This window comes from Pyricularia grisea (genome assembly GCF_004355905.1).
Source record: "Pyricularia grisea strain NI907 chromosome Unknown Pyricularia_grisea_NI907_Scaffold_4, whole genome shotgun sequence".
Lineage (NCBI taxonomy): Eukaryota > Fungi > Ascomycota > Sordariomycetes > Magnaporthales > Pyriculariaceae > Pyricularia > Pyricularia grisea.
This window is the reverse complement of record NW_022156718.1, coordinates 2,991,515-3,018,533: the sequence shown is the minus strand read 5'-3', so window position 1 is coordinate 3,018,533 and position 27,019 is coordinate 2,991,515. Positions and strand designations below refer to the sequence as shown.

Below are 27,019 nucleotides of genomic sequence, written 5' to 3'. Positions count from 1 at the left end.
TTTTTTTTTTAACCCCTCGACCGTGAAACTTTCGAACCCCCAAAAATATCAAAAAGAGCACATGGGCCAAAGGCTCAAGTACAAGTCCGTCTCCATGACTCCACAGCCCAGGCCCAGGCCCAGACGCTCCCTTGGCGCTTGGCGATTTTTACTAATTACTATAGCTGCACATCATGATCATCAGGCTAGCCCCCACATTTACCAACCGCTTATTTGCTAGGTGAGCAAGGTGAAGTACCAATGTTTTATCACCAATTGCCTGCTGTATAAAGTGTCTAAGCATATTTAAAATTTGCGTATACAAAATCCAAGCAATTCTTCTGGCTTACCACAACATGTATTCCATGATGCTGCTGGGTCGAACCGATTTTTTTAAGGGCCAATGTATTGCTCCAGATTGACATGTTGGTTGGATCTTTCAATCGTCCATGCTTGTGAACCGATAACGTGAGTATGGTTATACTGTAAATTAGGAATTGCTTGGAACCTTCAAAGCAGAGAAACTGATTACATCCATCAGATCCTATCCGAACTATAATAAGATAAATAGAGCATCACAAACACCCAACTCGTAGCACCCCAGGTCTAGTAGAGAAAAAAACAGACAATCAATTTAAACCAGTACGATCCGGCCAAAGAAACGACCAATGCAGGCCTTGAATGATATGAAACCGATTATTCCAAGAAGCGCCTAGGCTGAACAGAACAAGAACCAACAGTCCATTACCGGACGTACGCCGGAACTGGAGAGACACAATGTATACAATCTAAACTTTGACAATAGGCCGGGCCAAAATATCAATGCAGAGAAAACAAAAACGCAGGAAAAAGAGGACATCGTCTGTATATGTGGCTAATATACCTCATCGTTCCTCCCTCGTGTCCGATCACCAAAGAGATACGCCGCCTCCATACAGTACCTTCCACCACCAGCTGACATTTTGGTCTCGCTGCCGTAGCAGATGACGACTCCGTCGACAATGCCGCTGAGTATGCCTTCCATAGCACCAAGGACGCCCCAGCCGATGAAAGATGCGACTAGACCGACGACGTAGGCGTATGCGCTGCCTCTGTATCCGGTCTTGCCGCCAGACTCGATCGAAAGCTGCCGTGCCGTCATGACCCAGCCAGCAAATCCAAGCGTAGTCGCCATGATGAATCGAGTGGCATGCAGAAGCAGCTTCGCCAATCTGTAAGGGAGCAGTGGTGCTGTAGAACCTCGGTGGTGGCCCTTGAACCCCTGGGGGGTCAGCGTCGTCGTGGGTGCATTCGGCGTCAGGAAGGTAAGTTGGCTTAGTCCCCTGGCTGATGTTGCTAGGTTTTGGGAGTGAATCGCAGCGTATGTGAGGGTGAGTGGGTTGGTTAGAGCCGCTATGGACATCGGGATGAAAGAGTGAAAGAACAGCGTGAGTAGCCCTGCAAGCCGGCGTGGCAGAACAAGCAGTGGCAGACGAATTATTACTGCCAGAAGCGTCGACAGGCAGATTGTGCCAAAGATGGTGGTACTGGCGTGGGTCATTGCTGCAGAGACGACTTCCGTTGACGAGGTCCTGGGCACTGCGTTGCGATGAAAGTACCACTGAGATACTGTCGCTGCCGCAGTACCCCTCTGGACACCCGAGATAACCGACAGAGTCCAAACATACATCAGGACAAAGTAGGCCGCAAGCCACCAGGTCGACGCCTGCAGCACGAAGGAAGCTCCCGAGAAATAACCACCGAGGAATACTCTGGTGAACATGCCCAGCCACATCCAGGTCCACAGTACGATCAGTGCCAAGCACGCCATGCCCACCAACACCAAGCCATGGTTCGCTGCCAAAATTCGACTCGAGAACTCAAGGATCTCCATGGAGGACATCAACGCTCCTCGCCCTTTCCAGACCATATAGCACCAGACAACAGCCGAGATTCCTGGTACGAAGGATGCCCATCTCATGACAACATCTTGAAAACCCGTGCCATGATCACGACCCTGATAGCTAGAGATGACCGGATAGAGCGTGAACGAAAACATGATTATGGGAACGGCAATGACAATGAGCCATACGAGTGGTCTGACGAACGACCGGAGAGCCGCCAACCAGACCAAAGACACGATGACTGCAACAAGCGTGTCGACGGCCAACAGGTGAAAGGATGCAACGAGGGTTGTGTATATCGTGTCCCCCAGAGGTTTCTTACGACTAGGCGTGGACGTGTGAAGATATACGAGCATGAATGTTGCGAAGAGGGAAGCAAATGCGATGACATAGAGCCAAGCAAAGAAAGTGTCGTGCTTAAAGATTTCTCCGTCTGCTGGTGGTGCCATTGGCTCCTGGACCGCTGTTGTCGTCGCCACGCTCTGTCGTAAAAGCCCGACCTCGGAATCTGCGCCCGCGGAACCCCTGCGCAGGTCAAATCGACGTCCAGATTTGAATTGTTGAAATGCAGGTGGACTTTGGTCCACAGAACCCTCAACTGTCAAATCTGCCGGTGGTTCACTGTCGTCAAAAGTCGTAGACTCGAGCCCGATATCGACCATTTTGCCCTTGCTGCTACCCTTGCCGTCGGACGATGTGTCGTCAGACGCTTGCCGATCCCGATATCCCCCATCTGCATCCGCCACCTCTTCTGTCGTCGGTTCTTGGTCTTTGGCCCGTCTATGGACACTCCTAGTGCCGTTCCAACTGCTTCGGATTCCCATGGCTCGGCTTCTTTGTGCGTAGATCCTGCTGTCATCCGTAGGTTCCGCGTCCTCCCTGCTCTGGTCCAACGATGCACGGCTCTCGTCGTTTTCAACTTCGGAGCTCTCGTCCAACCGACTCGCAGCGAAAACCCTCCGTGACCTCTGCAGCGCGGAGAAATCGGCATGTTCACGGTCACGCTCTTCATCGTCATCCAGGTCGGCGCGAGCGCTGTGGAACAGAGGTGCTTCTTGAACTCCGGCGGCGGAATATCGGGAGGCAAAATTAAGCCCGCCAAACCGTGACCCTCCTCCATGCTGCGACTGATATGGATTCCCCGGCCCCCGTCCTAGAAAGGCTCGTCCGTATCGCGACCCACGTGCCGGCCATTCTGGTTGCCTACCGCGATTGCCGGGATGTTGTTGATCGTTATCGTCTTGACCTAGGCTCGATATTCGGGATTGTGACTGGGCGAGAAACCTCGATGCATCTGAGGAGAATGACATATTAACGTTGCCCGGCGACAGTTCGTAGCGGGTTGAAGCGGTGATGACAGGAACCTACATTCGGAGAACATGGTTTGCGTACAGGGAGCCGCGTCTGGAGAGGCGACCTCTCCCGCAGACCGGAAACGATTTTGAATGTTATTGACTCCGATTGACGATGAGTGACTAAGAATGACGGACAAAGGTACGTCAGATACGGTGTGGCTGACTGGGGCTGTTCGATCGCCGTTTGTTTGTCGGGCAAAAGAAAGCGTCAAGCCGACCGTGCGGCCTCAAAGCGCGCCTGTTTGTTGTTCAAGGATCCAAGTAAAGTACGCAAAGTCGATCCTTGGATAGCTATGTGAGAATGATGATGACTACGAAGTGCCTATCTGCCCAAGCGCGATCACGAACTCGAGGCGCCGGGCTGTCTGTCAGGTGGATGGATGTTGGATTGTATTGTATGGGGGTTGGTAGTACCATATGTGGAGTGCGGGGAGGGTATGCCGGTTGGTGTGGGCTTGTGACCAACGAAGAACCGGTTGCGGACGGTGCGCAATTGTAGCCAGATAGTTGATCAGACCATAGGAACTAGGGCAGAGAATAGTTGTTTCTCGAGAGATTTAAAAATGACAAAAACTCAATCCACACACGTGCCAATCTGATTTAAAAACTTCAAAGGTGTGATTCATGGAAAAGACGTGATAGCCTGACTTGCATCCGATACAGGCAGCGATTCGCTTCACAGGTACCTGTTCCGTTCGTCCCCACCTGGACTTCCATACAAACCATAAACCAATCAAGAATGGGTCTTTTCTTCAGGTGCGGCACCAGGCGTCATTGAGGACAAGGGTCAAGCCTCCATTACGGGCTACAAATTTGACCGCCTTGTCAATCGATGGATGGATGCATGGGGAGGCAAGGGAGGCTCCAGCAAAGCAAGCAAGCAATGGAGAATGGAGATAGATGCAAAGAGATGGAACTTCTCCACTTGTACCTGAGTACCAAGATATCCGTACCTTACTACCTTTTGAAGTAGTCTGACAAGCTGGGGAGCCACTGCTAGTAGCCAGCTCCGTTGCTACGAGCTGCAGGTAGAACGCATTGCTTTCGGCAATCTGGTAAAGTCCTATGTACTGCACTGCACTGCACTGCACTGTACGGAGATGGGTACTAGGTACAGTAGGTATGTAGATACCTTACGTTATGTACAAACTGTAGACTTGACATGGATGAAGGGACCAAATAAGAGTTAATGATTGACTAGCAATGCAACCAAGGCTGACTACCTTCTTTTTGACAGAAAACACCTTACCTTGAAGGTAGGTACCTTTAGTACCTTTGCAGCAATCAAAACAGAAAGAAAGTAAAAAAAAAAAAAAAAAGATAAGAACGCTCGTGCACTACTCGTTGTAGTACAGTCAGTGATGGCTAGTGGATCAAGCAACTCATGTGGCCCCACTGTCTGTCAAGTCGAGGCACCTTATACCGACCGGTCTAATCAACTGTATCTGTCCGAAAGTAAAACCTTCCGCTCGCCTCGGCTGACAGCGTCCGTCGCGTGTGAATGGCCGCAACAGACACTGTGATCAACCGCCCAGTATCCTCAACGTCACCTGCATGTGGACAAACAGCTGTTGCGTATCACCAGAGCATTTCCCCATCCAGCCAGCCTTTTTAGCTTAGTCTTATTCATTATCTCAAACCAACCCAAAAAAAAAACTCAGCCATTGAGACAAAAAAAGGGACAGAAAAAAACAGAAGGGTATAGACTACCCTGCGTGCACAAGACCAGCATTAGCAGGTAAAATCCGGCGCCATTCTACTGCAAGCCAACCCAGAATCCGAGCGAAACCGCCCACCCCCTTATACCGTGCCAGCAAAACCGGCCAACCTCATCCACCGCAAAAAAAAAAAAAAAAAGGCTTCGGACTTTTTTTTTCATCGTCGTCCGATACCCCCCAACCCGACCGAACCCTCCCTTTCCGTCCCCGTCTTTTGCCCAATATTCCCTCCGATGGCTGACCTGGACGCCACGGCCGGCCCGACATGGGACTACATCGCCAAGCTGGTGTGCATCGGCGACTCGGGATGCGGAAAGTCAAGCCTGACCGTCCGGCTCTGCGAGGGTCGCTTCGTCACGCACCACGACGTGACCATCGGGGTTGAGTTTGGGAGCCGCGTCGTCCCCGTGGGCCCGCCATACAGCCGGAGGTTAGCAGCGGCGTCAACGTCGTCGTCGTCGTTACACTCCCGTCCCGCAACCGCAGACGCAGACTCCACGACGCCGGCCGCGGGTGGCCTGCCCGCGCCGCCCCGGCCACCCGCGTCCGACCCTCCGCAGAAGCACATGAAGCTGTCTCTGTGGGACACGGCCGGGCAGGAGACGTACAAGTCGGTGACGCGCTCCTACTTTCGCGGCGCGTCGGGCGCCCTGCTCGTCTTCGACCTTTCGCGCCGCCAGACCTTTCAGCACGTCACCGACTGGCTAAACGACCTCCGCCAGATCGCCGAGGAGGACATTGTGGTGGTTTTGGTCGGCAACAAGGCTGATTTGACGCGTACCAGCAGTAGCGGCGGTGACGGCGGGTCTGGGGCCGACGACGTACCCAACAAGCGCGAGGTGACACGGGAGGAGGCCGAGGCTTGGGCTAAGCGGAATAATGTGCTGGAATACGTTGAGACGTCGGCAAAGAGCGGCGAGAACGTCGAGATGGCATTCATGCGCGTCGCTGAGCGCATCTTTCAAAATATAGAGGCTGGAAAGTATGACCTGAATGACAGGCGGTCAGGTGTCAAGGGTCCAGCCGCCACTGTACCTGGGGCGAGGACGCTCCAGCTACAGCCCGACCCACGGAGAGGCTCAAGCTTTGGCTGCTGTTGATGACTATTATGAAATAAAATAAAAAAAAAACCTGGGGGATGTATATGACGCAGACGGATCAGGCTATTCGAATGGCTCGAGTATCCTAGACTATAGCTATAGTTTGTTCTGTCCGTTCGCGTAGATTAGTGGCACGGTGCCCATGGACAGCGGTTCTGTCGCACACACATGATATCCTGGGTCACGTCCTAACTCACCAGCTTGCTCAAACTTGTATATCTAAAATACGTTAATTCATAATGAGATCATGAGCGCAAAACTGGCATCCGTACCACTCCAAAAAAACAAATCAAGACATGAACCTCAAAGTCAACAAATGAAAATCCGGAGCTCTGTATTAAGCTGTAGCAGAATATCTTTTTTGCCACTTCACGGCAACTTCACCCTCGCCAGCTTTTGTTCATATGGTAGGAGATGTGTCCTTGCCCAACCGCCCGCCTTCTCAAACCTGAACGCCTCACGTCCCATACATCTGGTCGTGCTGTTTCCCACGCCCCGTCCTGCCTGTCCTTTCTAGCTTACAAAAATGGCATTATTCACCCTGACAAGGGATGGCCGGCGTCACGGGTTGTGACAGTGATTCGATTCGACGTGTTCTTGTGGAAATTGAGTTCTAGGCGAGAGCCATGAATGGGATAAACTCATTCTTAATTCGCCGCTCAGACATGATCCCACTTAATCAGAGATTCTCCATGTGTCGAACCACTTGAGATAGCTATAGGTCTTGTTGGACCCGACCATACCCCAACAGATCGGCATGAACAGAATGTAAAGACCAATGACGATCGTGTAAAGCGCAGTGTAGATGCCGTACTGGATAGACTTGTGCATGTCGCGAGTAAACCAGTCGACGAGGAAGCCGAACGTCAGAATTGCAAAGTAGAGTGCCGGGTAGTAGTGGTGCACGTAGGTGACACGCGCCATGACCACGAAAGGCAGGTAGTGCAGGAACCATCCAATGACGGGATAAACACCCGAGTAGTGGATCTGGTCAACCTCGGGCGTCGTGAGGTCTTGGAATCCACGCTGCCAGCGGAGCAGGTACCAGACAACAACCAGGCCAATGATTCCTACACCGGCAGTAGTACCCCAGTAAACGAAGGGGTTGCCCAGAAGGAAGTATTTGACGATACTGTCGTCCCATCCGCACATGCGCAGACCGACGTGGAGGATCGGCCACTGCCACCATTGTGAGGCAAGATCATCCTGCTTGTCAGGGTCGGGGACAAGAGCGTTGTTGGATGTCATCATAGCAACGTTGACTGATTTTCAAGGTCAGCTCAAATGTCTTCAGTACATGAAATAGCAGGCAAAACTTACGGTGGATGAAGTCATGGATGAACGGCGACCTGTAAACGCCGGGGTTTCCCTTGGGCACTGTATTCCACTCAGTCAGTTGAATCCCGTCTTTCCTTAGACGAGGCATGGGAATGCCTTGGGGTAAACTCACGCTTGTCGTTCCAGTGTGCCTCCACGTTCCACCAGGTGTAAGTATCACGCGGGTTGTTCTTGGGGGTACAGGCCACCTCGATCTGCTTGAAACCCCACTGAGGGAGGTTGACGTTGCCGGCACGCAGGTAACAGCCTAGAGAGACATGCTTCAACCTGAAAGCGGTAGTGAGCGTCCTGACTTTGCTGCGGTCACGTGAAGCAACATCGCGGACAACCTCGACCTTCCAGTGGTCCTTGTCGTCACCGACCGTCAGGTTGCCATAGCAGGAGACCTCCTTGTCCGACTTGGTCATGGGCGCGGCAATGTCGTGCGAGTGAAGGTTGCGGCCAGTCTGGACGTGGATCAGGCGCAAAACTTCACCGTCGGCAATGAAGCGAGGTTCTTCCTCCTCCTTGTACTCACGGTCGTTGCGGTTAGGGTAAAAGAACCAATCGTTGTTAGAGTCCTTGTGGTGGTAACAAGTGACCTGCTGTTGGGTTGAGCCCTCGGGATATGTCTGGACGTGACTGTGAAGGAGACCACCACCATATCCCATGTTCTTGATGGTGACGCGGCTACCATAGGCAAGCTCCAGGGGGCTGTCCTTGCCAACCTCTGTTCCCTGCAGGTTGGCCTGGAATAGGGAGCTCATCTGGGCATCTCCAGGACCCGTCTTGGTGAGAACGGCAAAGTGGATGGCAAAGCTCAGCATGTAGACCAGGAAGGGAAGGATGATGAGTCCAACTACTCTCGCAGCAACGTGTGCGCCAAGCTCCAAAGGTGGCATCTTGAGGTTTCCGAACTTGTGCCACAGATCCTCGATAGTGTAGATACCGACGAGGGCAGTGACGAAGAGACCAACTAGCTTGACGCTCGTGACGCAGCCGATGCTAAGACCGGTCATGAAAAGCCAGAAGAACCACTCTGGCTCAAAGCTCTTGTTCTGGAGACGGTGGAACTTGGCCCAGCAGAACACGGTGGTAACGGTACCGCAGAGTAACATCGAATCGAGGAGGATGAACTAGTTGTAAGAAACACTGGTCAATATAGCTGGGCTTGAGTGCCGAGGGGCTATATTACCTACCCTTGAGATGGTAGTGTAGCTGTTCTCGCAAAGAACCATCAAGGTCACCAGCCACACAGCTGGGCGCTTGAAGTTGAGCTCCTTGGCGGTCAGGTAGGCAAAGGGGACAATGATGGCACCGAAAAAGGCATTGAACTGGCGCATGAAGGTATAGTTGACCCAGTCAGGGTACTTCTCTCCCGACTTGAATTCGAAGGAGCCATTGTAGCCTGCCATGTAGCCCGAGAGGCCAACCAGCATCTTTCCCAGCGGCGGATGCACATCGAAGTAGTATGTCCTGGAAATATAGTGTGATCCAAACTTTCCAAAGTGGGCCTCGTCCCAGGTGACGATATCGGACTTGCCAATCTGGTAGAGTCGAGTAAAAAATGCGAGCGCCGTGAAGATGATGGGCGCAATGAGGAATTCCCACTCGTCGAGGACTTGCAAGAAAGATGCTTCCTGCTACAGGTTAAAGAATAATAGGTGTCAGCTTAGCTCCCTTCATTTTTGTGATGTTTTGTTTTTGTCTTCAATTTCATACCTTCTTGACCTGCTTCTTGTTGTCGTCGGGCTCGACTCTCTCTACTGTCCCCGCGGTCGGCTCGGTGCTAGGAACATTGCGCCGCCTCAACTCGCCCTGGTCGGCGCCTGAGGCGTGGACCGCCGCATTATCTGCGGCCATTCCGGAAACTGCTTTTCACGCCCGCTCTGTGTATCTGATAGGATTGGCGCAAGAGTTTTGGCGCTCGATGTGCGCAATCAAGATTGGAAAATTTGCAGCTGCAAGGCGTTAGAGAAATAGCTGCACAAAGGAGCGTGTCGAAGTCGGAAGGTGGGTGGGCTAAGTTGCGTAATCAATAAAAAAAAAAGACACGGGTCAATTGGGTCGATGCCAATGATGATGGAAAAACCCACAAAGGATTTTGACGAGAATGAAGGATCAAACAATCCCAAATGCCCACAGAGAAGAAGAAGAAAAAAGTCAAGGTCTTGCAAGACCTGCGCACGAAGCTGAACTGTGAAAGAAGGGATCGCGAGGTTTCACGACAAATCAATCTGGCCTCTTCACTGGTCTCGCTTCTCGTGTTCCCTAGACCATTCAGCTCCAGTCTTCGAGACTCTCGCCGTGCCAATCAAGGTGCCGCGTTTTTTGCGTGACGACGGGACCTCAAAAAAAGGGGCTTTGGGGGGCTTGGGGGGGAACCCGCATCGATCGCCTGTAAGCTAGGACAACCCTGTATGGTACATTGCACCTACAGTACCCACTGATCTGAGGGATGCCAAACAGTAACTCTAGGTAATTTTGAATTCCGCCCAAACTGTCAAAAGACAATTTTGACGTGGAAACTAGGTAGGTAATAATCACACAACATTACCAAAAGTTTTGTTACTGGCTTGCCAGCATTTAAGCATGCTTATAAGGAGCGCTTTCGTCCGCATGGATCAAGGTCCGCATAGATCAAGTAACCATCCAAAGCTTTGTGGCGTCAGGAGATAGTTCAGGTGAAGTACCTCCCAAGCTCCCTACTGGTCTAAATAATCTAAGTGACACAATAGCAGTAGGTGGGAAAGTCATCAAACCTTCAACCATCTAAACATCATTTCTCAACAATTCAGACAAAATACATATGATTTGCCCATAGAGGTTATTTGAGTCTCACAATGACTTCATTGATCAAAATATAACTTAACCATCGTAAATCTAACGGCTGGCTACCCACTCATCTGTCAACGAGGAATTATAAACCATGATCAAATAAATAATAAGATGTTACATGGCGTATAACAACCAGCACCTGTAATTTTGTCACCCTCTTACGCACCAGTGCTTGTGTCAAGTGCCCCACATCAATCAGCTGCCAAGTGACCAGACGATGCTATAATTGGACGCTTCGGGGTGCTGTTTAATTGAAGCCACCTTGCTCATCATCAAAAGGGACTCAACTTGTTAAGGGACAATCGACAGGGGGGTCGCAAATGGTCCCAGATTCTAGAACGGAAATTTTCTGAAGAGATAACCATCATCAAACCACATTTTCCTCCCCCTGCATGGCTGGCCGAGGTCATTAAAAGCATCCTCTCGCTGGATAGCGCTTCACCAAGTACATATGGAAGTATAACGCAGAGAAACTTCCGACGCTATCATGGCTTCCAGGTGAGTTTTGTCCCAACGCGCCATTCTCTCCTCACGCTCCGGGCGATAAGACAAAGTGCACCCGACCCCGAACCTTGGCAAAACGGTTTGGCGGCGTGCGACAAAGTCGCAAACCGCAAGTTATCACATGCACGGCGCTCCTCCTCAGCTGGGCTTGCCCTTGTACATTCCGTGAATGAAGCTATACAGGAAGGCGTGCGCGCTTGTCGCAGGGCGTCTGTATTTTTCCACAAACTACGTCATTGAATGTCCAAGTGTCTTTTTCTAACATGCCGCCCTTTTCTTCCCGGCTGTCGCAGCAGATTCGGTCCATCTTCGCTGCACCAGCGCGACCCGCGCAGCGCCCTGTTTGAGGGTTACAACGGAGGCGCCGACAGCAACCGTCGACCCAGTCCGAGTCCAAACCGTGCCGCCGCCGGCTATGGATACCCCGGCGGACCTGCATCGAATCACCTAGGCGTCCAGGGCTCGTCGTATCGTCCCGCAACACCAAACAAGAGGTGCGTTCGGTTTATTTGTTGTATCTTGGATGGGAATTGTCATATGGGGAGAAATAGGACACGTGGGAGACTGACGGTTTGTTGTGTGATTTGCAGGGGACAGTACAGCGATGCAGTGCTTAACGAGCTTGAGAGCCAGAACGATTCCCAGGTTGAAGGGATTATGGGGAAAGTCAAGATATTGAAGGATGTGAGTATCATCATTTGAAACCCCTTTGGTCGCATTCGGGGCTACTCCACAGCCTCTCGCTGACACATAACCTAGATGACGGTGGCCATTGGCGACGAGATCCGAGAATCATCAGCTCTCGCTGAAAAGATGAACGACAGCTTCGACACGACTCGACTACGACTGCGCGGTACTATGAACAGGATGATGGTGATGGCTGAGAGGACCGGAGTTGGCTGGAAGGTGTGGCTAGGCTTCTTTGCTGTGGTTGCTATGTTGTTCATATACGTTTGGCTATTCTGAGGCTTGCATACTGTCTAGGAGGATATGCTTTCACTGGCATCTCCTTTTGGCCAGGGTGGCAGGGCTCACGCTGTATTACACAACTACATTGTAAAAACAGATGGCCACTGGAGTTTCAAGGAGTTTGGTTATATAGGCAACAGTCTCATGGGCATATTCATTTTCCAATAAGGTCACGAGCCTTTACCGCGTTCATATGATTCTTATGATTGATAATCTTCAATGGGTATTTATGCTTTCGTTGTCGTTGGTCTATGTCTCATCTGTCATCAACAAAAAATAAGTTATACAACAACTCCGAGCAATGATTATGATGTCGTTTCTGAATCACTCATCCCTAGCCAGATCTGCGCACTGTTTGCGTATTTCCTACCCTCTCTTACATGCAACCTCAAGGCAGCCTCCGGACTTGGGGACTACTGCTGCCTGGCAGACTGCTTCCATCCCGAGAAAGAACACTACTCAAGTCCAAACTGGCTCTGGGGTTCCCATACTGCCCCTGGCCTCTTAAGTTGACGGTCCTGAACTGCGATGACGCGGACGGGTGGCCTTGTGCGAAGCTTGTTTCAGCCGGGCCGTCCTCATCCTCGTCACTGCTAGTCAACGAGGCGTCGCTGTCAGTGTGCTCATAACCACCGCTCTCCGCCTCGGGGATCTCGTCGTCAAGATCGCCATCCATGTCCATATCAAGGCCATCGTCCAAGCCGCCGTTGTCGTAGGAGGCATGGATGAGGTCGTCTTCCTCAAGCATTTCAGCAGCCTCCTCATCGTCAACTTCGTCATCCGCACCAGGGTACATGTCGTCTTCCTGATTGTTTACCGCCTGACCACGTGACATCATCCCAAGGAATCGATCCTCCGTTGCAACGACTTGACGTAGCTCTCTCCTCTGCTGCGCGGCTGCATGGGCATCTGGTGTTCTTTGGGCTGCGCCACCAATGCTGACCCGGCCAGGACCTGATCCATCGCCGTCCGTGTCATCACTGTCGTCGCTGTCGTCTTCCTCGCTCGTCGTAGTGGCCCCGTCGTAGCCAAAGCCCTCGTCCGCATCTGGAATCTCATCGTCCAAGTCCCTCTCAGCCGGTGCCTCACCAGCATCCTCCACGCCGTCCTCAGCCTCGTCCATGATGTCGCCCTCACCCTCAATCAGACCCTCTCCATCAGCCTCGGCCTCGGCAAGCTGCTGCGCGAGCTGCTCCCTCCGCATCGCCTCGGCATGCTCTTCGGCCTCGCGCCGCTCCTCACGCAGCTGGTAGAGTGACTTGGTTATTCCGGGTGGTTTCAGCCACGTCGCGCCAAAGTTTCCCACGTTGTGTCGTCTCCGTTCCTGCAGGGCCTCGTCCGCCCGCAGGCGAGCCAGTGCGCTGCGCTCAACTGCCGCGGCGCCGTGGCGGCGGTTTTGGAGGCCAGGGGCTCCATCTTGGAGACCCTCGTTGGTCAAGTGACCGTTGGGATTCTGAGCTGGGTCGAGAAATGAGGATGGGATTGGGGCGCGCGACGACGAGTACCACAGGGCGTGGGACTGTGGATTGTAAACTCGGGTCAGCTGTATCCCACCATGGCAAAGACTTCTTTGTTTCTTTGGTTATCCGTGCTTCAGGGTTGAAAAGTGCATACGTCATGAGGCATCAGTTCTGGAAGTGCCATGGAGAACATCTTGACGATTGGTTGCGCAGAGCCCACTTGCGCAAAGTGGCCTGCGAGGAGGTTCCCACTAGTTCTAGTGTCTTTTGCCCAACCGACTGGGAGAAAAAACAGTAAATCTGAAAGAAAGTAGACACTTTGCAGTAGGGATTAATAAACTTGAAATCGATGTTCGTATTGAAGGCAGCCTTATTGCGAAGGCGGGCTTTTTGGCATAGTGGCACAGCGACTCCCAGGAAATGACGTTTCTGTCAGTGTCGCGTTGATTGACGCTCGAACCGCGTCTTGGAGACAAAACCCCAATTGCTTGTTTGTAATTTTCTCCTACCCCGCATTAGATTTAGCGCAAGCGCGTGCGCGCTTACCATATCTCAATGAGACACCCCTGCAAAGGGGGGTCCAACAGAACCCCTCAGCTGGGACACTTGGACCAGTCTCGACCCTCGACAATTCTCTGCTCGCATGTGAAATTTCTTGCATCTGGACACAAAGTCCAAAAAGGATGGGAAATTGCGCACACCTTCCGATGCAGGAGCTCATGGAAAATTCAAACCAAACGCATGATCCCGGCTCTACCACGTAATATTTTAGTTGACTCACAAAACGAGGCGCGGCCATACACAATTCGATTCTGGGCCCCGTCTGGGAAACCTGGAAACCTTTCTAATACTTGGTAACCGAGCATTTGTCGCCTCTCGAGATATCCAATCAAAGCTTGGGAAATGTTCCCCGTGTACACCTCCACACACCTCGGGTCATGACTCGGGAGGCGCCGAGAGATCCTTTGTTGCCTGAACTCGCTCTCTTCCCCGGCAGTTGGGCAAAAGTGGATGGGAGAAGCAAACCTTCAAATTTTTCCAGGAATCGATTTGTCACTGCAACCCTTTCCGTCACGTAATGGATGAGTTGGCACCAGGCAGGGCGACAGGCCGCAGATCAGAGCTTGACATAATGTGTACGTACTAGTGTGGCATCCACCCATTCGAAAGCATGGAGACGCTCTAGACTGGACGACTCAACCCCTTTCTCATCATTCCTCATTTTGCACACGCGGGAGATTGCGGAGTGTTCTGCACCGCCCGTTTGACCTCCACTGCGTCTGGATGAGACGATAAATTTCGGGTAAATTCGGAATTAACAAAAATATTCGTCCTGTGTCCACAAAGCCGGCGAGACGTCGGACAATTCATTGCATGTAATGGCATGATGGAGCAGCTATGAGTAGACATGTAGGAAAGAAGCCGATGTCGCAGTTCAAAGGTATCATCCATGGCTGGTGGTATTATTTGCACAGATTGCAAAGCGCCTAATCCTAGTGAGCCAAGAAGATCTCGGTAATCCGTAGCGGTTCCTGCAAGCAATTCAGCCTGTGCCTCACATCCGACTACTGCGCTGCTGCTCTACTAGTCAACTACCTAGGTAAATACGTTCAAGGTTCGTGCTTGTATCGTGGGCTAATGGGTATCTTTTAAAAATGCAGATAGTGGTGGGTTAGGTAGGCCTGGTTGGCTGCAAAACGACAACGTTCAAATCGTTCGCCCAGTCCAAAAGACGCCTCCCCGACAGCCGGATGTGCGCCAATGTCTCGGTACTACGGTAGAACCTTGCATACCATGTTGCTGGTCGCATATTACAGTAGACTGTCGGGGGAGAGCTAACAAAGCAACTACTCCGTAGACCACGGGCTTGCAAGTTATTCCGCGGGGAGCGAATCAGGGTGGGCAAAAAGAGAGCTCTGAATCGAAGGGTGGTGTCACATTTTCCCTTATCTCTCAGATGTATTTTGATAGCCTGTTGTCTTGATAGCGTTGGCGGTGGGTAAGGCTACAGGGCCAGTGTTGTGATTGGCTGAACGCCACTTCCAATGTCGATGTCAAACCTTTTAGCAAAAGCCTTGGCTTGTGCTTGCAGATTGGGGGTACACCCCTCACGAGGACATTAGCCCCAAAAAGATGTTTAGATGGAATAGTAAATCGGGGGTGGTGGTGCGGGCAAGTTGCATTTATCACACTAGCCTGGGGGTGAAGGATGCATCTCTTGCAGCCGGCAGGCCGGGTGCACGGCGTCAAGGACGGCTCAAAAAGGCTTGTGCCACTCTATCCAACCGTAGCGAAATGCGATTTACATAGACGAAGAAGTCCTGCGGTGCGGGTACACGATCGCAAGTATGTAGACGCGAGTCCGAAATTCTCATAGTGTTAGTCGATTGAAGTTTCAGTTCCAACGCAAGATCCGATCCGGCACTTCAACCACATTTCATTGCCACGATACAACATTGTACTACGTGCAACGTCGCATGGAATATATCGGAGAGTTACGTGCTATCCCAATTGGTCTGATAACTTTTTCTTCTTCTTTTAGGGTGTAGGTGTGCATGCAGCCGTAAGACGCAACGCGATTGCTTTGTTAAGCCGTCCGTGGGGGTGCCCAGTAGATGGGAATCGCAGTGCATTCGGGCCAATTCAAGAACACGCCCATGCATTCAATCTGGAGGTTAGCTCTGGAAAAAAAACCAAAAAAAAAAGCGAAAAAAGAAAAAAAAACCACAAAATAGTCAGGACATACGCAGACCTCTCAGCCAATAAGGAGAGCCCGCTGGAGGGGGGGGGGAGGGGGGAGAAGGGAAAAAAACCCCTGGGTTGCATCGAGCTCGTTTTATTGTCCTTGCCCCTTCCCTCCAATGCGGTTTTGCCCCGGCACCCCGCCCGAAATCGGAGGGTGTGAGACTGCCTCGCTTTGAAATGGCTGAGCATGATTGGCCAAGTTTGTAGACTGCAAGCCTCTTATTTTTTCTCTCTTAAGATGGGGTTCTGGAGGTGTGTGGGAAAGCCCCTGTAAACGGAATCGCTTAAAACAACTGACATGGGGCTGCATGTGTGGGGTAGGTAGGGTAAGGTACGAATACTCTGTACGGACAACTGCAAGAAAACAGGACCAAGAGTCTATTAACCCCATAATGCATCAACGTGGTCACCGGGAAAAGCAATGCAATTGGTGAGATGCCATTTAAAAAATGGGTAGGGCGTGGAATGGTCAGTTACGAAGTAGGTTACCCAAGACATACTTCGCAGCTGAAAGAAGCCAATATGGGTCTGCATGCGGCTCGAATGTGAACCTCTTTTTTTGAAAGTTGTCTGATCAAGTCAGCTCTTGTTTCCCATCAATTCCTCACAGGATCGCTGAATTGAACACTTGTGAGCACCATACCTACAGTAGCATAAGGTAGGTATGTAATGTGAGCTAAGCAGTTGGCGGGTCAGTCGCTTCCGAAAATCTGGACCACCTTTTCCTTGATCGCCGACCGGGCGGTGAGGTGTTGGCGATCCGTACGTCTTGGGCGCGAGTATTTCCTTGTATTTACCATAGCAAACAAAGTAGGTAAAGTAAGTGCCTTTGGGGACTGACATTTGTGGTAATGAGCCCCGAACGGCCCTGGGAAACCGACGAAAAATGCCAAGTAAAACATTACACATGGGCCTGGAAACCTTTAAGTATTAAATACACCAGGACCGCACGCCGCTTTGTCGTACGAGCATGAGAAGCTCGAAACCAAAATATGCTTCGTGCTCGAATCAGTGATATGGATATGGTGAGCGTAATGCTACCGGGGCTCGAGGCTGGCGAGCTTTAAATGCAAATCGTAGCTGCGTGCCACGATCGGGAAACAATGTACCTACTGCAGTGAATATCTACCTTGTATCTTAGTCAAGCAGCGACAACAACATGCTCGAGGCTTGATTGCTAATTCGCCATCACTAGTAGGTGAGTCTCACTATAGTTCTACTACGAGTAGTTGTTGGGCGCAAATTCCCGAGGCTTCAGTCCTACCGGGTTAACCCTCACCCCATCTACTGTAGCTCACGCCCCTCCCCCACTTGGAGTTGAGCAAATCGAGCCTTGGCAAGCAAAAGAAAATGTGACCTACGTCAATTTGGAGCGGCTTTTTTTTTTTTTTTTTTGCACCCCTGTTAACTGAATTAACCCTGGACCCTGCCCCTGCTCTCTCAGGTTCCCACCGTCCGATTTCCGGATCCTGCAGAGGAAACTCCATAGCAGTGAACCTCCGTCGCTTTCTCAGGTAAATAAAGAGAAAGCCCCTCGCCCTTCCTCGCGCGAAGTTAGGGTTCACCCTTTTCTCCCACCACCCACACACCTCTTTTGATACCTGACAGACCGGCCCTGTCTCGCGAGACCTGAATACTGGTTCGACACGCTCTATACAGAGACCCGACTTGAGCCCCTTGGCTCTTCACTTCAACACAACCCGACTACGTCGCCAGAGGCACACTGCACGCCGTTGGTTGGGACGGCGGAAGCAGAGCCAACGTTTATCACCACCACCAACGAAACCATCGAGTGGACTTGTCTCTCCTGATCTCGGTAAGTTGCAGCAACCACACTTCTTACTGAGCCGTCGGTCGATTGCATACCTCCAGGGCAGACATACTACGTACCTTATCTTTCAACCCACGCACCTATACCAGGATTGCTGGGCTGGCTGTACTAGTGTGCAGTGAGCCTCGTGTCTTTATGGCCCAATGGCACTGTTTCCATTCACAATCATGCGCCAAAGTGGAGCTTTTACGCAGGCAGAGTTGCATGGCAGCTGCACATCCGTTCGAACTCCAACGTCATGGTCAATGCAAAAAAGATCATAGAATACTTCTGGGCACACGATATTCTGGCGCCGTCGAGATTTACGAACCCAACCGACGTCTGTGGATTCTGTTCGCAGATGGCTGTACTGGCCTCATCCAAAGTCTAGTCCTATATCGGTTGAGAACGCGACGGAAACCAAGTCTGAAGTAGGGCGCGAACTCAAAAGCAGCGCACAAAACTCTGTTAGCTGGCTCTGTCAACCCCGCCATAGGTGACCCCAGTGATTCAGAGAATTCCAGCCACCCACCACAATCGAACCCATGTCCCGACTTATTACACCCACACATGGCCCAAGATAACCGAACACATCGCTAGAGTTGTGCTAGTGCACAGACTACGTGCCTAAAGGAAAGGAGTGCAGGCAGTGGGTGGCTTGGTGGACAGCGCTAGACCCTGCAGATATGCTGCCTGCCTATCAAAACTCACAAATCACAATCGCGAAATCTGCCCTACCCACTTTTACAGTTTAAATCCCTACCGAACGCGCGGGACTTTTCTTCACTTTTGATGGTTCTGCCAGTAGCAAGAGCCTACCTAGATATACAACCTTTGCGAAGGGAACTCGGGACGATTTTGTTCAGTAGTCGCCCGAGTGGCTGGTTTATCAATCCCAGAGCTTCCTTCCACTCATCAATCTATAGTCAAAGTTGGGCAGTGCCTGATTAAGCTCGCTCTGGGAGTCTACCTTTCTCCCTTAGCCTAAGATTTCCTCCCCACCCCAAACCGCGAAAACAGAGTCAGTTCAAAGGCTCCCTGGCCGCCCAAGAGCCCCCTACTAGTCAAACGTTGCGTGCCAGCTAAAGTCTGTTTGTTCCTGATTTCACCCCGCAGTAAGCGGATCTGGCGAGAAGTGTAGACCTTGTGGGATATACTCTTCGCTTGTCCACAATCGCCCACTTTTTCTCACTCCCAATATTTGTCACTTTTTCCCCCTCCCTTTGCTAGAAAGTCAACGGGCTCGTACCACAAACAGCATTGCACCGTTTTACTAGGTGTATCAAATTCAGACTCAAGCTAATAAACTTTGCAGCTTTTTGATATTATACAAATTCCAGATACCTGATACCTCGGAACACCAAAACCGCCGCGGTCTCGGTAACTTACGCAAGCTTGCCTAGCATGGGCCTGACGGCGGATTTTGACGATCGACAGACGCACATCGAGGCTGAAAGCAATGAATATCATCCTTATGAATATCAGACGGAGAATAACTCCTCCTGGGCAGGAGCTCTCCCCGTGAAACAGTTCGTATTACCAGTGTTGACTTCAGTTGCTTTTTCTGTGTGTTTAAATACTGACTTTGTTCGCAGGGGTCTCTATGATCCTGATTTGGAAAAAGATGCTTGCGGTGTAGGCTTTGCTTGGTAAGACCTGCCAGGAGCCCTATACTTCAAAGTACGATGACTGACTGACAGCATTTAAAGCCACATCAAGGGCAAGCCAAGCCACAAAATCGTCAGCGATGGTAGGCTTCCTCATCCCAACACTGGCCATGCTAGATTTCTCTGGGAATGCTGCTAACTCATATCAACTATAGCACGCAACTTGTTGTGTAACATGACCCATAGAGGTGCTGTTGGTTCCGACGCGAGGGATGGCGATGGTGCCGGTGTTATGACCTCTATTCCGCACAAGTTCTTCATCAAGAACTTTGAGCGCGAAGTGGACATCAAGCTGCCCCCTCTGGGCCAATATGCTGTTGGTAACCTGTTTTTTAAACCCGATCAAGAGACGCTTCACGAGTCCAAGCGGCAATTGGAAGACATTGCTGAGTCTCTTGGACTCCGTGTTTTGGGATGGCGAGAGCCTCCCGTCGACTCTACTCTTCTTGGCCCTGCTGCCAAGTCCCGAGAGCCCATTATCATGCAGCCTTTTGTTGTTCTCACCTCAGCCTATGGTGCCGGAAATGCCCCCGAGACGACTGATCCCGAGAAATTCGATGAAAGACTGTTTGAGAGGCAGTTGTACGTTCTGCGAAAGCGGGCCACGCACACCATTGGGCTTCAGAACTGGTTTTACCTCTGTTCGCTTTCGAACAAGAACATAGTCTACAAGGGTCAGCTAGCACCTGTGCAAGTCTATGAGTACTATCATGATTTGGTCAATGCGGATTACGAGGCGCACTTTGCCCTTGTCCACTCACGCTTTTCTACCAACACTTTCCCCTCCTGGGATCGTGCACAGCCTCTTCGTTGGGCTGCTCACAACGGTAAGTCTTTGCTTGTGCGGACCAAGACGTGATGCACACCCAGTAGTATCTAACGTATTGTTTGGGCATCCCATAGGCGAGATCAACACTCTGCGTGGAAACAAGAACTGGATGCGTGCTCGTGAGGGTGTCATGCAATCTGACATCTTTGGCGACGAACTTGAGCTACTTTACCCTATTGTTGAAGATGGCGGTTCAGACTCTGCGGCTTTTGACAACGTGCTCGAGCTGCTCACGATCAACGGTGTCCTGTCTCTTCCCGAGGCCGTCATGCTGATGGTCCCTGAGGCATGGCAGGGTAACGACCACATGGATCCCAAGAAGGCCGCTTTTTACGAATGGGCTGCTTGTCAAATGGAAGCTTGGGACGGCCCTGCCCTTTTCACCTTCGCAGACGGCCGCTTTTGTGGTGCAAACCTGGACCGTAACGGACTGAGGCCTTGCCGTTTCTACGTCATGGACGACGACCGTATCATCTGCGCTTCTGAGGTCGGCACCATCCCTGTCGACCCGGAACGTGTCATTCAGAAAGGCCGTCTTCAGCCTGGAAAGATGCTTTTGGTAGACACCGTCGCAGGTCGCATCATCGACGACAGCGAACTCAAGGCTGCTGTTTCGAGTCGCCAGGACTTCCGCTCTTGGTTGGACAAGGAGCTTATCAGCCTCCCGACTCTTGTCGACTCAGTCGCACAGGACAAGACTATCCAACTCGAGGCCAAACCCGACGCCACAGCTCTACAGGAGGATCCTCTTCTGCATGCTTTTGGTTACACGTTTGAGCAGGTCAGCTTGCTGCTTGCTCCTATGGCACAGGATGAGAAGGAGGCATTGGGCTCCATGGGCAACGACTCGCCGCTTGCTTGTCTTTCCCAGGCACCTCATCTTCTCTACGAGTACTTCAGGCAGCTGTTCGCTCAGGTCACCAACCCGCCTATTGATCCCATCCGAGAGTCCGTCGTCATGTCTCTCGAGTGCTACGTGGGACCGCAGGGTAACCTCCTCGAGATGGATGCTTCGCAATGCGGAAGGCTTCTGCTCCCAAGCCCTATCCTCTCGATCCCAGAGTTCAATGCTATCAAGAACATGGCCAAGCTGCACCCTGAGTGGACGGTCAAAGTCATTGACATCACATTCCCCAAGAAGCAAGGTGTTGAGGGATATATGAGGCACCTTGACTACATCTGCAACGAGACCACTGATGCTATTGAGAAGCGCAACCGCGTGATTGTGCTTTCTGACCGTAATACCTCGGCTGATCGGGTTGCTGTATCTGCTCTTTTGGCTTCCGGTATGGTCCACCATCATCTTGTTAGCAACAAGTGGCGCTCTATGGCTGCACTTGTCGTTGAGACTGCAGAGGCACGTGAGGTTCATCACATGTGTGTGCTCCTCGGATATGGTGCCGATGCTGTAAACCCCTACTTGGCTATGGAGTGCATTCTGAAGCTCAATCGTGAAAAGCTCATCAAGAAGCAGCTCACAGACGACATGCTCATCCACAATTACAAGCACTCCTGTGATGGTGGTATCCTCAAGGTCATGAGCAAGATGGGTATCTCAACCTTGGCCAGTTACAAGGGTGCTCAGATCTTTGAGGCCCTTGGTGTTGATGACAGTGTGGTCGAACGCTGCTTCAGAGGTACGGCTTCGCGTATCAAGGGTGTAACCTTTGAGATCATTGCCGAGGATGCCTTCCGCTTCCACGAGCGTGGATTCCCTTCGCGCCACACCGTCGCTGTTCCTGGTCTTCCAGAGTCAGGCGAGTACCACTGGCGTGACGGTGGAGAGCCTCACATCAACGACCCTACGTCGATTGCCAACATCCAGGATGCCGTTCGTACCAAGAATGACAAGTCATACGAGGCCTACTCTCGGTCCGAGTATGAGCAGATCAAGGCTTGCACGCTGCGTGGTATGCTTGACTTCAGCTTTGAAGAGGCTACTCCTGTTCCCATTGATCAGGTCGAGCCGTGGACCGAGATTGTGCGCCGCTTCTGCACTGGTGCTATGTCTTATGGTTCCATCTCTATGGAGTCGCACTCGACCTTGGCTGTTGCTATGAACCGCTTGGGTGGCAAGTCCAACACCGGAGAGGGCGGTGAAGACCCTGAACGATCCCAGCGTATGCCTAATGGCGACACGATGCGCTCTGCCATTAAGCAGGTTGCCAGTGGACGCTTTGGTGTTACTTCGGCATACCTGGCCGATTCCGATGAACTGCAGATCAAGATGGCCCAGGGTGCCAAGCCTGGTGAGGGTGGTGAGCTACCTGGCCACAAGGTATCCAAGTCCATCGCACGCACACGTCACTCGACACCCGGTGTGGGACTTATCTCGCCTCCTCCCCATCACGACATCTACAGTATTGAAGATCTGAAGCAGCTTATCTACGACCTGAAGTGCTCCAGCCCTCGTTCTCGCGTCTCTGTCAAGCTTGTGTCCGAGACTGGTGTTGGTATCGTCGCCTCTGGAGTTGCCAAGGCCAAGGCTGACCACATCCTGATTTCGGGTCACGATGGAGGCACCGGTGCCTCTCGCTGGACTGGTATCAAGTATGCCGGTCTCCCCTGGGAGCTGGGTCTGGCAGAGACTCACCAGACTCTGGTACTTAACGATCTGCGTGGCCGTGTCGTCGTCCAGACCGATGGTCAACTGCGCACTGGTCGCGATGTTGCAATCGCCTGTCTGCTCGGAGCAGAGGAGTGGGGCTTTGCCACCACTCCCCTGATCGCTATGGGCTGCATTATGATGAGGAAATGCCATTTGAATACATGTCCGGTAGGAATTGCCACACAAGATCCGGAGTTGCGGAAGAAGTTCAAGGGTACCCCTGAGCACGTAATCAACTTCTTCTACTACATTGCCAACGAGCTTCGTGCCATCATGGCGAAGCTGGGATTCCGCACCATCAACGAGATGGTTGGTCACGCTGAGATGCTGAAAGTCAGAGACGATCTTCGCACCAACAAGACTGAGAACATTGACCTGTCTCTGATCCTCACGCCTGCCCACAAGCTCCGTCCTGGTGTGGCCACGTTCAACGTTCGCAAGCAAGACCACCGTCTGTACGTGAGAATGGACAACAAGCTTATATCCGAGGCTGAGCTTACCCTGGACAAGGGTCTGCCCTCCCGTATTGAGTGCGACGTGGTCAACACGGATCGAGCGTTAGGTACATCGCTGTCCTACCAGATCTCCAAGAAGTACGGCGAGGCTGGCCTGCCTATGGACACTGTACACGTCAACATTAAGGGATCCGCTGGCCAGTCCTTCGGTGCCTTCCTTGCACCTGGTGTCACATTGGAGCTCGAGGGTGATGCCAACGACTATGTCGGTAAGGGTCTTTCCGGCGGTCGTCTAGTGATTTACCCGCCCCGTTCTGCTGTGTTCAAGGCTGAGGAGAACGTCCTCATTGGCAACACCTGTCTCTACGGAGCAACCAGCGGTAGCTGTTTCTTCCGCGGTGTTGCTGCGGAGCGCTTCGCTGTGCGAAACTCGGGTGCCACTGCGGTCGTTGAGGGTGTTGGTGACCACGGTTGCGAGTATATGACTGGTGGTCGCGTGGTTGTCCTGGGCAGCACTGGTCGCAACTTTGCTGCCGGTATGTCGGGTGGTATTGCCTATATCCTCGACATCCACCATGACTTCATGTCCAAGCTCAACATGGAGATGGTTGAGGCATCCGGCCTCGAAGACCCTGAGGAGATCGCGTACGTTCGCGGCCTCATTGAGGATCACCACCACTACACTGGCTCAGAGCTGGCCGCCCGCATCCTGGTTGACTTCAACCGCGCTTTGCCACGCTTCATCAAGGTGTTGCCAGTCGACTACAAGCGTGTGCTTCAGGAGGAGGCTGCAAAGGCAGCTGAGGCCAAGCGAGCCGAATACAGCCTTCCTGTACTGCCCAGCCACCCGCCTAAGAAGGATGAGAAGGCAGCCAAGCTCCAGGATATCGAGGAGACAATCGGAGACGCTGCTGCAGACAAGAAGAAGGCTCTCAAGCTCGACAAGACCAAGGGTTTCATGAAATACCACCGCCAGAACGAGAAATACCGCAGTTCCAAGACCCGTACCAAGGATTGGGCTGAGATTTCGAACCGCCTTGACGAGGATCAGCTCAAGTACCAGACCGCCCGCTGCATGGACTGTGGTGTTCCTTTCTGCCAGTCCGATTCAGGCTGCCCCATCTCGAATATCATCCCTAAATGGAATGAACTGGTATTCCAAAACCAATGGCGTGATGCTCTCAACCGGCTGTTGATGACGAACAACTTCCCCGAGTTCACCGGTCGTGTGTGCCCTGCTCCCTGCGAGGGAGCTTGTGTGCTCGGAATCAACGAGGACCCTGTTGGCATCAAGTCTATCGAATGTGCCATCATCGACCGCGGTTTTGAAAAGGGCTGGATGGTACCGCAGCCACCCAAGGTCCGCACTGGCAAGACAGTTGCTGTTATTGGTTCTGGTCCTGCTGGTCTTGCTGCAGCGGATCAGCTGAACAAGGCAGGTCACCTCGTGACTGTCTACGAACGCGCTGATCGTCTTGGTGGTCTGCTCATGTACGGAATTCCCAACATGAAGCTGGACAAGCGTATCGTCAAGAGGCGAACCGACTTCATGGCCGCCGAGGGTATCCAGTTCAAGACCGGTGTTGATGTTGGCAACGGTGACGTGACTCTGGCGTCTCTGAAGGCCTCTCATGACGCTGTGGTTATCTGCACTGGTGCTACAGTTGCCCGTGACCTTCCCATTAAGGGTCGCAACCTTGAGGGCGTCCACTTTGCCATGGAGTTCCTCCACAAGAACACCAAGTCGCTGCTCGACTCGGAATTGGCTGATGGCTCTTACATCTCGGCCAAAGACAAAAACGTTGTTGTTATCGGCGGTGGTGATACCGGTAACGACTGCATCGGTACCTCAGTCCGTCACGGTGCCAAGTCTGTCATCAACTTTGAGTTGCTGCCGCAGCCACCCCCTGAGCGGGCTAACGACAACCCCTGGCCACAGTGGCCTCGCATCTACCGCGTTGACTACGGCCACTCAGAGGTGCGCCAGCACATGGGCAAGGACCCTCGTGAGTACTGCATCATGTCCGAGGAGTTCGTCGATGACGGCTCCGGCAAGGTCAAGGGTATCAACACTGTACGCGTGGAGTGGACAAAGTCAGCCAGTGGTGGCTGGGACATGAAGAAGATTGAGGGCTCGCAGCAATTCTTCCCTGCCGACCTTGTCCTTCTTTCTATGGGTTTCCTGGGACCCGAGGCCCGCGTCTTGGGCGACGACATTGAGAAGGATGCTCGCAAGAACGTTAAAACGGCACCGGGCAAGTACTCGACCAACATGGAGGGCGTTTTTGCTGCTGGTGACTGCCGCAGAGGCCAGTCGTTGATTGTTTGGTAAGTCTCTTAATATTGGATCGCCCTGATATTGTTCTTTCCTGTACGTCGTCACTAACAATGCCGTCTCTTAATAGGGGTATCAACGAGGGTAGACAGGCTGCCCGCGAGATTGATCTGTACTTGGAGAAGTACACCAGTCTCCCTGTTACTGGTGGTATCGTCAAACGCACAGCACAGGAGATTTTCAGCGCGGTAAAACCCGTTGCACCTGTCATGGCCTAAATTTGTGGCCTTGAGGTGGCTTTTATACTTTTATCTTGTCATTGTTTCACATGGGTATACTGCACTCTTTTTTCTTGATGATACCAAAGGAAGCGCGCTTTTCAGGTTGAGTCATAGCATGGCGTAGGCCAAAATGTTGGGACGGTGTTGTTTCTTAGGTTATAACTGTACCACGAAGACTTTCTGGTTGGTGTTGGTTGGCTAATTGTCTGATATCTTTTGGTTTATATTAAAAGTCTGAATATCAAATATAAATACTATTTTGTCACAAAATTCTTTGCCCGTCAATTCTACCTCGGACTGATATTAATCCTTTGTTATCCTCTTCTAATCATGTCTCCTTTATACACTTCTTTCCTCCCTGATGTCCCCTCTGATCTCCTTTTCACTAGACGTCTCTAACTAATTGCTGGGCTCATTTCCACCCTGTTTAGCTCTATCATATTCCTTATGTGAAGTTAGGCCATAGCAAGCAGGGGTCCAAACACCCACTTGCCTACCCATAACAGAACATAATGTCTACGAACTTGCGGTGGACAGCTTTTACAGGAATTAAGACGGGTGTTAAATTGGGTCGCAAAAAATATTTTACAGAGACCACAAAATTGGTAGCACTAGTTCTAAACCAAAGGTGGGGGGACTTTGCCTCCCTATCTTAGCCTCGTCCAACTAACTAACTACCAGTACTTTGTAGTATACTGTGAATATCTCTTCTCCTGCTCTTATTTTATACTAGCACTTTCTGACTTGGCTTGATTTAATTCTATTTTTTTCTTAAACGTTGCATCCTCCTACTTGATGCGTGTTATAAAATTGTATGCCTCGCATAGTAGTAAATCTTTTTTTTTTCTTTCCTTCGCCACCCAACTGGCCATGCACAAACGAAAGCCACCAATACCCACAATATCTCAAAAAGTGCAAGCATCAAAATCAAAGTCTAGACCAAGATCCAAACAGTTGACCAAGCTATAGCTGTTGAACTAACTTGCTTGCCCACTTTTCCACAAAGTGGTGACAGTCTGGGACCCACGTGATGCTTGCCGACTTGCCGGGATCCTTGGCACGTGTTATGCTGCTCTCCCCTGATAGGGCAATTGCGACGGAGTTGCCCGTTGCGTAGGACCAGGATGTTTGCTCGAGCAGAAGCGGGGCACGCGATCAGAGCTTGGATGAAGCAAGGCACGTGTGGAGGTTTTATCTTGCGTCAACTTCGTCCATGTCATCTAAAC

The 27,019-nt window shown here is 51.7% G+C and overlaps 6 protein-coding genes across 6 annotated transcripts; 3 read left to right on the top strand and 3 right to left on the bottom strand.

The window, feature by feature from the left end:
- Nucleotides 1–183: 183 nt before the first annotated feature.
- On the bottom strand, nt 184–3,747 carry PgNI_07606 (uncharacterized protein). The gene is made up of 2 exons (XM_031127616.1): nt 3,231–3,747; nt 184–3,156 (listed from the first exon to the last, which is right to left on the bottom strand). Exons 1-2 carry the CDS (start codon nt 3,241–3,243, stop codon nt 854–856), a joined length of 2,316 nt encoding a protein of 771 aa, XP_030981055.1. The 5' UTR covers nt 3,244–3,747; the 3' UTR covers nt 184–853.
- Nucleotides 3,748–5,168: 1,421 nt separating this feature from the next.
- On the top strand, nt 5,169–6,035 carry PgNI_07605 (uncharacterized protein; the record flags this gene model as incomplete). Its single annotated transcript, XM_031127615.1, has 1 exon — nt 5,169–6,035. One exon carries the CDS (start codon nt 5,169–5,171, stop codon nt 6,033–6,035), a length of 867 nt encoding a protein of 288 aa, XP_030981054.1.
- On the bottom strand, nt 5,443–9,550 carry PgNI_07604 (uncharacterized protein). The gene is made up of 5 exons (XM_031127614.1): nt 9,075–9,550; nt 8,552–8,995; nt 7,486–8,488; nt 7,356–7,412; nt 5,443–7,297 (listed from the first exon to the last, which is right to left on the bottom strand). The coding sequence occupies exons 1-5, from the start codon at nt 9,213–9,215 to the stop codon at nt 6,711–6,713; spliced, it is 2,232 nt and encodes a 743-aa protein (XP_030981053.1). The 5' UTR covers nt 9,216–9,550; the 3' UTR covers nt 5,443–6,710.
- Nucleotides 9,551–10,474: 924 nt separating this feature from the next.
- PgNI_07603 (uncharacterized protein) lies at nt 10,475–11,913 on the top strand. The gene is made up of 4 exons (XM_031127613.1): nt 10,475–10,688; nt 10,988–11,188; nt 11,285–11,378; nt 11,454–11,913. The coding sequence occupies exons 1-4, from the start codon at nt 10,678–10,680 to the stop codon at nt 11,658–11,660; spliced, it is 513 nt and encodes a 170-aa protein (XP_030981060.1). The 5' UTR covers nt 10,475–10,677; the 3' UTR covers nt 11,661–11,913.
- Nucleotides 11,914–12,051: 138 nt separating this feature from the next.
- PgNI_07602 (uncharacterized protein) lies at nt 12,052–13,740 on the bottom strand (the record flags this gene model as incomplete). Its single annotated transcript, XM_031127612.1, has 2 exons — nt 13,278–13,740; nt 12,052–13,182 (listed from the first exon to the last, which is right to left on the bottom strand). Exons 1-2 carry the CDS (start codon nt 13,314–13,316, stop codon nt 12,052–12,054), a joined length of 1,170 nt encoding a protein of 389 aa, XP_030981059.1. The 5' UTR covers nt 13,317–13,740.
- Nucleotides 13,741–17,454: 3,714 nt separating this feature from the next.
- Nucleotides 17,455–26,055, top strand: PgNI_07601 (uncharacterized protein). The gene is made up of 7 exons (XM_031127611.1): nt 17,455–17,684; nt 18,994–19,207; nt 19,274–19,327; nt 19,388–19,428; nt 19,501–20,172; nt 20,249–25,565; nt 25,643–26,055. Exons 2-7 carry the CDS (start codon nt 19,083–19,085, stop codon nt 25,788–25,790), a joined length of 6,357 nt encoding a protein of 2,118 aa, XP_030981058.1. The 5' UTR covers nt 17,455–17,684; nt 18,994–19,082; the 3' UTR covers nt 25,791–26,055.
- The last annotated feature ends 964 nt before the right edge of the window (nt 26,056–27,019 follow it).

Coding starts and splice junctions, on each gene's coding strand:
- PgNI_07604 (XM_031127614.1), bottom strand. CDS start 9,215: ATGGCCGCAGATAATGCGGCGGTCCACGCCTCAGGCGCCGACCAGGGC. Junction 8,996..9,074: donor ACAAGAAGCAGGTCAAGAAG/GTATGAAATTGA, acceptor TTTAACCTGTAG/CAGGAAGCATCTTTCTTGCA. Junction 7,298..7,355: donor CATCCATGACTTCATCCACC/GTAAGTTTTGCC, acceptor CTTGAAAATCAG/TCAACGTTGCTATGATGACA.
- PgNI_07603 (XM_031127613.1), top strand. Junction 11,189..11,284: donor CCCGCAACACCAAACAAGAG/GTGCGTTCGGTT, acceptor TGTGATTTGCAG/GGGACAGTACAGCGATGCAG. Junction 11,379..11,453: donor AAGTCAAGATATTGAAGGAT/GTGAGTATCATC, acceptor CACATAACCTAG/ATGACGGTGGCCATTGGCGA.
- PgNI_07601 (XM_031127611.1), top strand. CDS start 19,083: ATGGGCCTGACGGCGGATTTTGACGATCGACAGACGCACATCGAGGCT. Junction 19,429..19,500: donor CCACAAAATCGTCAGCGATG/GTAGGCTTCCTC, acceptor TATCAACTATAG/CACGCAACTTGTTGTGTAAC. Junction 20,173..20,248: donor TCGTTGGGCTGCTCACAACG/GTAAGTCTTTGC, acceptor GGCATCCCATAG/GCGAGATCAACACTCTGCGT.